Source organism: Musa acuminata, chromosome BXJ3-3 (assembly GCF_036884655.1).
Source record: "Musa acuminata AAA Group cultivar baxijiao chromosome BXJ3-3, Cavendish_Baxijiao_AAA, whole genome shotgun sequence".
Classification (NCBI taxonomy): Eukaryota; Viridiplantae; Streptophyta; class Magnoliopsida; order Zingiberales; family Musaceae; genus Musa; species Musa acuminata.
Window position 1 is genome coordinate 38,854,912 of NC_088351.1, and position 13,087 is coordinate 38,867,998.

The 13,087-nt window shown below is 46.5% G+C and overlaps 2 protein-coding genes and 1 long non-coding RNA gene across 3 annotated transcripts; 1 reads left to right on the forward strand and 2 right to left on the reverse strand.

Moving 5' to 3' along the window:
* Window positions 1–1,248: 1,248 nt before the first annotated feature.
* Window positions 1,249–5,219, reverse strand: LOC103979846 (metal transporter Nramp2). The gene is made up of 4 exons (XM_009396061.3): window positions 4,532–5,219; window positions 3,662–3,798; window positions 2,922–3,574; window positions 1,249–1,861 (listed from the first exon to the last, which is right to left on the reverse strand). Exons 1-4 carry the CDS (start codon window positions 5,086–5,088, stop codon window positions 1,634–1,636), a joined length of 1,575 nt encoding a protein of 524 aa, XP_009394336.2. The 5' UTR covers window positions 5,089–5,219; the 3' UTR covers window positions 1,249–1,633.
* Window positions 5,220–6,028: 809 nt separating this feature from the next.
* Window positions 6,029–9,094, forward strand: LOC135633214 (uncharacterized). The gene is made up of 2 exons (XR_010494938.1): window positions 6,029–6,221; window positions 8,743–9,094. It is a non-coding gene; the product is annotated as an uncharacterized LOC135633214 (long non-coding RNA).
* Window positions 9,095–10,127: 1,033 nt separating this feature from the next.
* LOC135633134 (indole-3-acetic acid-amido synthetase GH3.8-like) lies at window positions 10,128–12,530 on the reverse strand. Its single transcript, XM_065142250.1, has 3 exons — window positions 12,090–12,530; window positions 11,913–12,014; window positions 10,128–11,813 (listed from the first exon to the last, which is right to left on the reverse strand). Exons 1-3 carry the CDS (start codon window positions 12,425–12,427, stop codon window positions 10,406–10,408), a joined length of 1,848 nt encoding a protein of 615 aa, XP_064998322.1. The 5' UTR covers window positions 12,428–12,530; the 3' UTR covers window positions 10,128–10,405.
* Between the last annotated feature and the right edge of the window lie 557 nt (window positions 12,531–13,087).

Here is a 13,087-nt window from a genome sequence, read left to right on the forward strand (position 1 = left end):
GGATAAAAGACACAGAGAAGATCGATCACGACCGTCCATTTGATTACAGATTTGATCGGGCGGCTAATGATCTTCCTAACGCTGTTTCGGCCTCCAAGAAAGGATTAGTCCGAGCAGGAATGGGATGAGAGAAAGAGAGTGTGATGGGATTTTGTATTAACCTGATATTTGACTGTATTATTAGGATAGATTAATAGGCAATTTTATCCCTAAAAAGCTCTCATTTTTATCGGATACTGTTCATCTGTCGAGAATTTATGTCTTTTCGTGAATGGATAAGTATGTTCTTATTTTTTTATTATTATGTGATTTTTGGCAAGATTGAACTTAAGTTAAAAGTGAATCTATCAGATAATTTGATATTGTTGGAGTAGATTATTCTTCTCCCCCTTTTGTTAGAACATTAAATGTTTGATTTTATTTTTCAAATTTAAATTAATATTAAATGTTAGAACATTAATATTTTGATTTGTTTTGGAACTTAACGTTATGGTAGAAGAGGTGACACAGCTAGGTTTCATCTCGAAGATGCAGGGTCGTTTACACGAGTATTTGGTAATGTGACAGGAATCAAGTCGGGTCGGGGAGCACCTTACCGATCCGGCTCGAGGTGGGCCTTCGATTGCTACTCCTCCCTGTTAAGAAAAGATCAATATCGGGAGAGAGATTCCTGACTTAACCCCTCCAAAATTTAGTTGGAGGTGATATATTGGTGTTTAAGGTGTGCCCCTTTTGTCAGTGGGGAGAGGATTAACTTTTATACTTGCTTGTCAAAAAGTCAACCGTACGAGACTCATTAATGATCTATGATACTTAGGGAGGCCAACCCATACTTTCTGCATGACATGGACCAACCTACACGACTCTGTGTCGTGCGGCACCATCTTGCATCATCATGGATGGCTTAAGGTAGGGCAACGTCGTCTCGTATAGATCCAAACAGTATTGGTACGATTTCCGTCACCCTCAGTTCCAAGGTGTTTTGCCTGTGCACATGTGCCACGTCAGCCACGAGGAGGTTGCCGTGCAAGTTGCGCCAAAATATGCTCGATCACTATCATTATTTTATGTCAAAAATCAAAGAGTAAGATTTGACCTACAAAATACAATGGAATCTATGCAACGCATCTAACATAATTAAAAGATATAAATCATAAATAATGTTGGAGTTGACTTGTCCTGATCTTTTTTCTCATGTCGAACGAGAAATAAATTATAATTAAGATTGTGGGATCAAAATAGTCTCGGATAGGTGTGAATTCCTTATGTCAAATCTTATTACAATTCATACATTAATCACCATTGGGTCTAACAAAAGAATAGAAGCACAATCTCTTTGGTGGATGTTGATGCTTACATCTAAGCCATGAATGATTTGTGGTTTGCTTGATCAACATGAATTTGTCTGCACCAAATCAAGCATAGCTTTCCACCAAATTAGAGAGATTTACAGATTTCAAATCTTTGCTTCAGAAATAGGAGAATAAATTCAATAAAAGATACCTACACTATATGCAGTCCAGAGTCTAGTTTTAATACGAGAAGCTACTGATTCGTGTATCAGAGAAGACATCAGAGCTTCATGACATTTTCTCTTGGGTGAAGGTTGCTTCCTGTGACTTGGTTGCAAAACCTACACCATTGAATTGCCAGTGGAGAAGCTTTTCCGGACAGCCAAGGCAAGCCGAGAATGCAAAGAACTGCCCTGAAGGATGAGGTAGATGACAAATGACACGTATATCGCCAGGGCGGCGCAGAGAATGGAAGTCATGAGGGTGCCATTCACTTCAGCAGAGAGGAAATTGAGGAGAAGGTAACCATTGATGCTTATCAGAAATGCCACTACCACCCAGGTAACAACCTGCATTGGAAAATACATGAAACATAAGAAGCATGGAGATCATTGATCTACAAAAACACTAAGTTCTTTGTTGTTGTTGTTGTTGTTTTCCTATTGAAATGTGAAGAACATTTTAAGAGATAGCTGTTCTGTGCCAAAAATGATCATCAAAGGAAAGTGCATCACCTGATACATGTATTCTGATGAGGGATCAATGCACTAACAATAAAAAAACAGTGAGAAATCACACACTGGCAAAGGAGTTAAGAGTCAATCATAGGCATGACTAAGGCCCAAAGTTTCCAAGTTGAAAAGCTTAAACTTGTTTGATGTTTAAGACACATCAAGGAATTTTAGATCAGTCATTCACAAATAAGAATATAGATGTGAGACACTAAATGACATGGAAGTTGATGTGAGACATTAAGTACTGTAATGTATCCGATAAGCTAAGGCCAACATTTTTTTAAAATATCTATGTCTATTTCTGATTCTTTTCCTACTATAAATAGTTTTTTTTCTTTATGAAGAAAATTCTATTATGTTAAATGATGTACATCATGCCCACGCGATCATTTTCCTATCAGAAATATGGATAAAAATATCTGTCAATTTCTAATTCATTTTCTATCACTTGTACAATAATGCACTAACTAATCAGATGATTCAACAAAGACCACTATATATAGTCTTAGGCCTCTTCCACTAGAAATGGCTCATAATACTTCAACATGCATCCGAGTTGATTCCACCATTGGCAAACCCTACATTTGATGTTCCTAACATTAAATTTTCTGACCTGCTCTTTTTTGCTTTTGTCTTTAATCAAAACATCATTATCATGATTGACGCATCGGGTTTTACACATTGTAATTAATTATCAGAAAAAGTAATGGAGCATCAAACATCTATTCTATTTACTCTCCATAGCTTTTATCCTTGGCAAGTTCCTCAATTTTTCCTTGCATCAATATGAACCATAAGCAGCAGATCTACACCAGAGAAGTTGCAAATAGAAAAGCAAAAACTAAATACTAAAGAATTGAAAATTTCAGATTATTAAGAAGATGATGAAACTCACTTCAGTAACACGGCCAATCCTGAAGGTTCCCATAACCTCTTCCTTTGAAACCAGTGTTAGGAGTGGAATTAGTGCAAATGGTATCTGAATTGCTTGAAGCACATTAAGCCACTCATTCAAAATATCCATGGTAGCTTCCCCGGTGTCGAAGAACAGAGCAACTACAATGGTGGGAACAATGGCACAGCTTCTGGTAATCAGTGCTCGAACCCACTTCTTCAACCGAAGATTCAGAAACCCCCCCATGATAAATTGTCCAGCATAAGTGCCTGCTATGGTGCTGCTCTGCCCAGATGCCAATAACCCAATTCCCCATATGTATAGGATAGGAAAGATCTTGCCACCATACTTCTCTTGCAAGAAGTTACCAGCATTCTCTAGGCCTATGTTCCTTGCTACCTCGCTGCCATAAAATCCCTTTGCAAACACTGTAGTTACACAAACATTGATCAAGAACGAAAGAACGAGAGCAATAGTGCATTCAATGGAATAGTATTTGATTGCTTCTTTAATGCGGCTTTCCTTTCGAGTATCGACTTTTCGAGACTGTACAAGAGCAGAATGCAAGAAAACATTATATGGCATGATCACACAACCCACAACTCCCACGGCTTGCCGTATGGTTCTTGAACTTAGTTTTGGTACTACGACACCTGCCAAGATGAGTCTAAATCATTTAGGAGCTGAAATGGTCAGCAGTGAATGAGTAACTGAGAGAGAAGACAGCAGAGACAAGATACCTATTAGAAGCTCGTTCACATCGGGCTTGGTTTGGCCAAACATTACGGCGAATGAAACAGCCATTGTAGCAATGAGAAATCCAAAGAAAGCTTCCAGTTTCCTCACGCCATAGTTCTCAAGGAACAAAAAGATGAAGCTGCCAAGAACATTAGAGAAATAAGAATTACATGTTTCCATGTCATGATTTTCTCAAATTGAAGTACCAAAACAAGTATCGGATTCATCTGAACTACGATAGATGAACTTCAAATAAGAGAAACAAGAAGGATGATTTCAACAAACAAGTAAAAAGGATTCAAATTTGGCAGAAAAAAAGGAGATTCTTTCCCAGATCATAGAGCAGATAATTCTAATCCATCTGAGATGTGATAAACTAGCATTAACACATGCTTCTTGGAATTTATTATATATTGCTAGTGAGCTTAACATCGAACAGAAAAATGTTATTATTGGAAGAAATTGACACCAATAAAAAATAACCTGTCATTAATCCCATTTAGAAAGGTAAAATCCATTAAAAAGCTTCCAAATTTACTAACGAGAGAAGAGATATGGTCGACGAGTAGTAGCGACGTACAATTATTCCCCCCCCAGACCAAAATACGAGCAACGAACCTAAGATCAACGTAATAAACAAATCTATATCTGAGTCATAATCAAATCAGTAGACCATTTAAGAGAGAACGAAGATAAAGAAATCCGACATAAAAGTCAATCACATTCAAGCTAATGGAACAAAGGCAAACGAGAAACAATTTGATCAAACACAAAGCAGACTGTGCTAAAGAACATAAAGAAGCAAGCCTTTTTTATCGATGAGTAGAAAAGAACCAATCTTTCCGCATCAAGACCACGAATTCGGATCTCACCAATCCAAAGCAGTGATGACTACCCCTACCCAGAGCGGAATCGCCCCACCACTAAGTGTCTTGATGGCGATGGAGCTCCCGATGACCTCCTGGATGTCGGCACCGATCAAGGCGGTCTCGGCCATCAGCCATAGCGCCAGTCGCGCCCACTGGGGGTACTCCTCTCGGCAGAGCTCTGCCAGGTGCCGACCAGTTGCCACCCCTAGCCTCGCCGACAGCAGCTGGATGAGGAGCCCCATGGCGGTCGCCCAGAGGAGGAGCCAGAGGAGGGAGTACCCCGCGATGGCCCCCGCCTGGAGATCGCCCTCGAGGTTCCCAGGATCCAGGAATGCAATGCACATCAGAAAGCCCGGGCCCATGAAGCGCCACAGCTTCCGCCACGAGAAGGGCCGCGGGGTCCCGTCTAGGGCGCCGGCCGCCGGCGAGAATTCGTCATCGGATGTGGAGATCTCCACCTTCTCGTCGGATTCGTACGCTCTCTCGGACTCATCGTCGGAGTCACGAGCGCCGGAGGAGGAGAGGAGGGGCGCCGCGACTTCCTTTCCGTGGGACGCCATGTCGGATGCCCGAGAGACGTATCCGTTGTCCTTCGTTTCGAAGCCGAACGCAGGAGCTTATGGAGCCCTGCTATCGTATCCCGACTTAAATTACGATTGTGTGCCCGGTGAACTGACGTGGCGTTCACGGAGGGGGAAAGTTGGCTGTCTGGAGTCGAACCGTCACCTCAATCGTATCTCACCTGGATGCGTCTCGGTTCCCAGAACTCGGAAGGCCTGGATCTCCTGGATCACCTGGATGAACGAGGCACACGCAAGGTGTCCACGTGTCGTGCTCACTATTTAATCATTGGTGAGAACCACGATGAACGAACACCTGGTGCATCTTCTTCTGGACAAACGATCTGTTTTGTGTTGTCATCAAACAACTCATCAATCTAATACGCCGAATGGTGATCTTCTACGTAAAATGCCAGCCACGCAGGACGCCAGCGCACTCTGAGGTTTAGTTATTTTCAGCTTCGGTAAGGTTACCCATGCGGCAAAACTGTTATGCGCAATACAGAAAGCGCGGCCAACGGGTGATCGGAGGGAGCGGAGGCACGTACCGGGGGAATGAACACAACCGGGGGGCAATGACGTGGCGAAAGTCGCGTGGAGGGAAGGGGACGCGGGGAGAAGCTGCGAGGAAAGTGCGTGGCGGACTGGTGGTGGGGCACGGGCACCAGACGTCCGTTAGCGCTTTCGCCCCACCGTTCCCACGATCTCGGGAACGGAAGCATTTGATTCACCGTCCGATCTGCGAACCCGATCCGATCGATAGAGTAGATCCGATCATGAATCGGAGTCGAATCGATTTGACCCAAATCACGGGTTAATTAAAGGGATAATATAAACAAAATTTAAATTCTGAAGGAATGCATGTAATATTATTATAATTAGAGGGGAAAATATGCTACTAATTAATATATGTAAAAAGGGTCTAAACAAAGGGAAAAGGAAAAGACCATCGAGGGTTCACTCGGCGTCCGAGTCGAGACGATGAGTGTTGCGGAAGCAGGGCCTGCAGACCTTCCTCTATCGCGCGATTTCTCTACCACTCACTCTGTGCTCCACCTGCTTCTCCGATTCGATCTCCTTCCTCTCGCCGCGGGAGTCCGGTGCCCTCCTGCTTCCGGACGCGGAGAATGGAGGTAATTTGTCGCTCGTCCGTTCTTTATAGTCTGATTTGGACAAACGATCGAAAATGCGCCTCCGACTCATGTCAGAGGGCATTAGACTATGAGAGAGAGAGAGAGAGAGAGAGAGAGAGAGAGAGAGAGAGTACTCCTTGGTTGTGCCCTCTCGGTGTTGTATCCATCCCTTGAGAGGAGTTCCTTTTCCAGGATCCTCGAGTGGGGGCCTTTTTCCTTAGAAGGCCTCAGAGTACCTTCTTGTTTCTCTCCAGTTTGGCCCTGCATGAGTAACAGCAAACTGGGTCTTTCTGTCAGTCGACAACCTCATTCTCCTTCCTTCCTGTGAGAGGAGTTTTTCTTATATGGAGGTGGGTGCAAGTGGTACCTATATGAATCATGGCATGGTATCAGAAGATATCTTCTTGCATATACCTTCTGGATTTTGGGGCTGCAGCGGGAACGAGTTTGTACTAGGACAGTGATGGTTAACATCTTCTGGCGTTGACGGGTAGGCTGGTACAATTTTGTTGTTTTTATTGGTATTGGGGTAGACTTTGGAGTTTTATATGTATATATATGCCCTCCGTTCTATGGGCATTGTTTGTTTTATTCATAATCGGACTTTGATCTCGAATAGAATATTCTCAGCAGTCCTTTCTTCTGTGAATTTCATTTTTATATGATGTTCTCCTACTTGCAATGAAACCTGATGTCAATAAGCTTTTGTTTTTTGCATCATTCACTCCTCTCCGTCCAATGACATGCTCACCAGTAATTGTGGGATAAGCTACGTAGCACATATTGCTCTTGTTGTGCGTCTCTCTGTTTTGCTAGCAGAAGACTTGCTTCTGTTAATGCTGGCCCATTTTTGAAGTTAATTTTATATGTTTATTTGAGGGCATCTTGCATTTTTCGGTTATATTCCATGATTTTATATGTTAATTTTGTATGGTTACTTCCATGATATGTTGAATACTATTTGCCAAGTGTTGCATATCAAGTATAAAGGTCTGAATATCTGACACTAAACTAAATCTGGGAAATACAAGTCTGAATAGAATTTTAGAAAAGTGCTAAAGATATCTGTGGATGGATCATATATTAAGGCCTTCAAGGTCTACTACATGATACAACTGTTGCAACTTTTGACTTTAATGAAAATTTTCAAGTAATTTTAACTTACATACACCATTTAACTGGTACATGAAATAAGTGGGACAATTTTGTTTTTGTGAGTAGTTGATGTCCTATTTATTGGCAATATAATGCAGTACATTTTTTGTTCTTTTCTGTGGAACATTTACTCTGACGACAAACTTGTGATCCTCGTATGTACTCTTAGTTTGTCTCTGTTATATATTTCTATATGTAATATATTTGTATTATGTATATATGTATACGTATGTATAAATGTATATATATTTGTCCATTGATATGCTATTGCTGTTAATCATGTTAAGTTTGTTTAATTTGCTTGTTCTATGTTCACAAAAGGATGTTGGACCTTTCTTTCTATTCACTAGGCAAGCTTCTAAGGGAGAATGAGTACAGATAAATTGCATACATATGAGGAATCAATTTAAGTGGATAATAATGGAAGAAAAAGAGATGCTTACAAGTTACAAGCAGTAAGTTAGGACATGGTTCTCTTCATGACAGAGGAAAAAGTTAAATTGCACAAACTGGAATCACTCGGTCAACCCCAAATAGCTGAGACTTGAACCTATAAGTAAATTAAGATCTATTAAAAAATTAAATGAAAGTCATACATTAAACAATTAACCTAGAAAACATTACAAACATAATGTAAGAGATTAGGTGGTCTCTAGAAATGCCAAATTAGATGGTGCTCAAGATGAAAACAGATTATCCAAAACCCCAAATGCACAGATGGGAATGGCCATTTCTAACTTCCAATCAATCACTTAGTTGCCAAATACTTGGCTAAAGAACGGATGTTAATGGTCCTAGCAAAAAGGGCACCATGTCGCTGGAGTTAAGCAAGTTTTTTACATGGCCACTGGATGGTTGTGATTTGTCCTTCTTTTAGATGGACGATTCGAATTTCCGAGCCCAAGCAGGAGCACGATCCGGTTCATAATGATAGTCGTATTATAGTTCCTCTGCTGTGTTACATTTGTCTTTTGTGCAATTTTCCTTTTACATGCTAGGACTTTTTGTGTTTCCTAACAAAGTTCAATAAGCATATATCGTGCTCCTTGTCACTAACTTTTGTGGATCGGCATGGAACCTCGATAAATTAATTTGATAGCAACAACAGAAGTAGGCTGCTCATGGTTTTATTGGACCATACTTTGCATGTCATGCGGTCTAGCATGCTTTTGGTTACCGTCTTCTAATTGAATGCCTCCTTGAAAGTGAGCTCGTCAAAATTTTATGTTGTAAGGTCTAACATCTTCTAATTTTGTGGCTCCTCGAAAGTGAGCTCAACTAGGTTTTCTGTTGTAAGGTTTAACGGCTTCTAATTTTGTGCCTCCTCGAGAGTTTGCTCATCTAAAATTCTTTTACATGTTTGCAGCCATCAAAGTATGATGAACGGAAGCCTACTGATCCAAGCAGCAGCTTTTCACTGCAAAATGAGGATGCAAAATTTACCAAGGAAGCAGACTAGTTGCTCGTCTTGATTATCAAAACAAATCCATCTTTTCATGATGACTTCAAAATGTGGAACCGGTATCAATCATTCCTCCGAGAGCTTTATGGATCACTGGGATTCTAGGGTACAACTAGTGTCAAGCTCATTGTTTCTGAGCCCCCCCAATATTAACGACTAGTGTGCCAAAAGGAAAGAGTTTTGTCTTCCCAATCTGCAAAACAAGAAAACTCAAGGATTTAGGATAAATGAACAAAAAGAAAGTGTATCTTACTTACAGTTGGAGTGATCAATTCTTTCCATCAAAGTAACAAATGTGATGAACACTTTATAAACACAGATGTATCGTGTATTGAATATGATCAAAGACAACTTTGCCAGTTGGATTGACTTTTTGTTCCAGATCGATGTTCTCTGTTAAAATAATGGTAGAGATTCCAATCCATCTATAGATAATCTTTACATAGTGGCATGCGGCCATCCTATTAACTTCTTAAATATTACTGGGAGGAGTAAATATTTTCTACTCTGGATGAAGAGTGATGTCTTTGATTCGGGCCAGATTTATATGTTTAAATAATCTTATCGATCCAAAATTAGATTCTGCACAGGTAGACGATCAGCACAAATCGAAGTGAAATCTACGACACAGGTCCCCGGGAAGCTTCTTGGCACCGGAAATTACCGGTCAATAAGAGTGGCTCTATTTTACCTTGCGAACCGTTGACGAGTCTCTTTTGGCTCATGGCCGCCTCGGTATGAGTAAGCCACGTGCGCTTTGTAAAGTGTGCTTCTCGCACTGTTCCGTTGTGCGTTTTACCAACCGAATGTTATCTTCCAATGGAATAATCACTCAAGGCCACGGGATCCGACCGACCACGTCAAGTCAGGGCCGACATCCAGTTAGGCGCACATGCGGCGGCGACAAGTCGACTCGGGTCGAGGTCAACCACGACGCCCCCTAATTTCCAACGCCCACAACACAATCCAACACGGTTCGATCCGAGTCACCACCGCCCACCCACTCCTTACCAGGTTCGGACCCGGTCCGGTCACGCGGCGATATGATTCGGTAGGACACGGAGCACATGCGATCTAAGATTCTATGTATCAAGTAAAACGTTTCCCATCATTCCCAGACCCATGATGAGGTGGGCCGGGATCTGCTCCCCCCCGCTCACCGAAGCAACCGCAGATAGAAGGTATTTATCACGTGGAAGAAACGCCACCTTGAAATATGAAATTATTATTTTTTTTTTTTTGCGTCCAAATAAAAGTCACTTATCGCCGTCAACTCATGAATTCGAATATGAAATAACGAAAGCAGCTCTTTTTTTTGGGCTCCGAATTATTGCTGAGGTACCATTACATCAACACGTCCTGCGACTACTCTAAACACGTACTCACATGGCTAGAATCATCCATCTTCACTAAAACACGGGACTATAATGCTAACTTGACGGCGTCAAACAAGGAGAGGGTCAACGACAGCCTTTCCTTTTCCCCACGACACGTTCGCCCCGTTGACCCACGAGCTAGCTGACGCGGAAGGTCGGTCGGCCGGTCGGACGGCGGGGCCCGCGGGGCTTCAGTTGTGTCCGGGGAAGTGCGGGATCCACTTGGGCAGGGCGGGGCTGAAGTGGGCGGAGACGACGCGGGAGTCGAGCAGCTCGAGGATGGGGGGGAAGTTGACGCAGCGCGGCACCTTGTACTGGTTGATGGACGCCCCCCTCGATATGGCGTAGTCCATCAGCTCCTCGAAGGTGCCCCCCCGTACGACCCGTATCTCCAGCGGCCCGATGGAGCCGTCCGCCACCCGGCTCTGCCGGTACACCGAGTTCAGCGCCTCCTCCATCGCCAGGCAGCACCGCTCCATCACCCCGTCCCGGGCCAGCGCCGCTGCCGCCGCCGCAGCGGATGATGACGAGTCCTTGGCCAGCAGCTCCCAGTAGATGACGTAGTGCCCCGGGATGGCCTTCGTGTCGGCGTGGCTCGTGTACTCCACCACGCTGGCGTTGTAGGGGCGGAGCAGCGCCGACGCGCGCTCCACCGCCTTCTGCAGCTCCGCCTCGTCGGTCTTGTCCGACTCGATGCTCAGGAGGACGTTCTTCCGGCGGACGAACCGGAACTGCGGCGCCGCGTTGTGGAACCCGGTCACCCGCAGGACATCCCCCACGCGGTACCGGTTCAGACCGGCGTAGGTGGTGATCACAAGTTCGTACTCCTTTCCCACCTCCACGTCCGCCAGGTCCACCAGCTGGGCCGTGTCCACCCCCTCGCCCGGGTGGTGGCCGTCGCCGCCGTGCGGCAGGAACTCGAAGTAGGCCATGTTGGGCATGATGGTGTAGGAGACTTGGGAGGGGTCGCACATGGGGTTGAGGTTGAGGCCGAAGTAACACTCGGAGGAGGCGTACATGGTGCACGCCATGGGGAGACCACCGCTGTAGTACTCCAGGGTGGGGATGTACTGCGCCATGGCTCCCGTCACGATCACGTCCAGGTACTTGGTGTTGGGCCAGATCCTGGTGATGATCCCCGCCCACTCCCCCTCGGAGCACTCGGCGGCGACGAATCGGGCGAGCTCCGGGTCCGGCTTGAGGAACTCAGCCACGGCGCCGCGGATGGAGGGGTCGGTGACCTTGGCGGTGAGAGTCCCGGCCGCGATGTCCTGGGAGAGCTCCCTCCAGTGGAGTTGGAGGAAGCGGATGGCGCGGAGGAGGCCAGAGGCGAAGACGGCGCCCACGCGGAGTACGTCCAGGCGCTGGAGGAGGCCGCAGAGCATCTGCACGTACATGCTCTGGAACGCGTCGGCGCAGAGGATGGCGGCGGTCGGGCTGGTGTACACGTTATAGGGGTCGTACGGGCGGCTCTTGAAGTGCTCACTCTTGTAGTAGCTCGTCAGCACCGGTCGTGCCGTCAGCCCGCCGGGTGTGCTGGTCTCCGATTTCACGAAGAGGAAGTAGAGCCCCTTCCCCTTGTCCAGGCCCGGCACGTAACTGTTCCATTGCCAAGAAGCATCGAGTTAGATGATCGGTACATGTTGATCTGATTCATGATGACAAGGTAAAGAAGAGAAAGCAAAGATGGGTACTCACAGATTCATAACAGGCATGAGAAGGCTGTAAAGGAGCTGCCTGCGATCGAGCTCCTCTTTGATCGTGGGCATCAGCTTCCTCTCGCCAGCAGACGTCCCAGAGCTTCGAAAAGGAGCCAAATAAGATCCCAATTGCACACGTTCCCAGCTACGAAGGAAGATGAAGGATTTAATGTACCTGGTGAGGAACTCAGAGATGGGATGGGCGGAGAGGATGGCGGAGCGGTCGCCGTTGGCGATCCTCTGGATCTCCGGCTGCAGGTCCTCGTAGGTGACCACGGGGACCTTGGCCTTGAAGGTGAGGCGGTCCGTGGCGCCGCCGAGCCCGTACCTCCGGAGGTACTCCGTCTCGGCGTTGCGCGTCAGGATCTCCGCCAGCACCTTCTCCTGCACCGCATCCGCGTTCGCGGTCATCTCCTCGATGAACCTCAGCTTCTCCGCATGCTTCTCGTGTGTCGCCGGCCCGACCTTGGCGGCGTTTCCATTCGCCGCAGGCACCACGGTCTCCACGGCCATTTTGGTCGCCGTCACTCGAGCGATTACCGCGATGCGAGGAGGGAGGAAGAGAGCCTGTGCGCTCAGAGTGAGAGAGAGAGAGAGAGGGAATGCGAGAGGGGGATGGAGAGCGCTGAGGCCGCTGCGGGGGCTTTTATAGGCGAAGCCCTGCGTGAGATTGGAAGTGCGGGGACTGCCGAGGCCGCATCAGAGCGTGTAGACACCGGGTGCGACACCGTGGGCCCCGCGGTCGCGTCGGGATTCGGACACCGCCCCGACACGCGGGCCCTGGCGCGGACGAGCCTCAGGCCAGCAACCTGTCGCGGTCCACCTCGACACCGGCACACGTGTCGCCCCGGGGCGGGCCAGGGCGGGCGGAGCTCGACAGCAACCTCCGGCCGGCGGGCGTGGCAACCCAGCTCCGCCGCCGGGGCCACGTGGCGCCATGTCGGGCGTGTGCCCCGACCGCGACCGCGACCGCAGCTGCTGCTCCTTTGCAAGACGTCTCCGGTTCCTTGCCGGGATCGAAGAGGGTGGCCATGTCCGCCTCCTCCCCGTCTCCTCTCTCACCCATGGTTTTGGATATCCGTAGCGGCATTATTGTAAGCACTTGGAGGGCAGGAGCAGCAGTAGCTTTAGAGTGCACGTATGTCGTATGATGCAGCGGCTGGATAAAGCCGG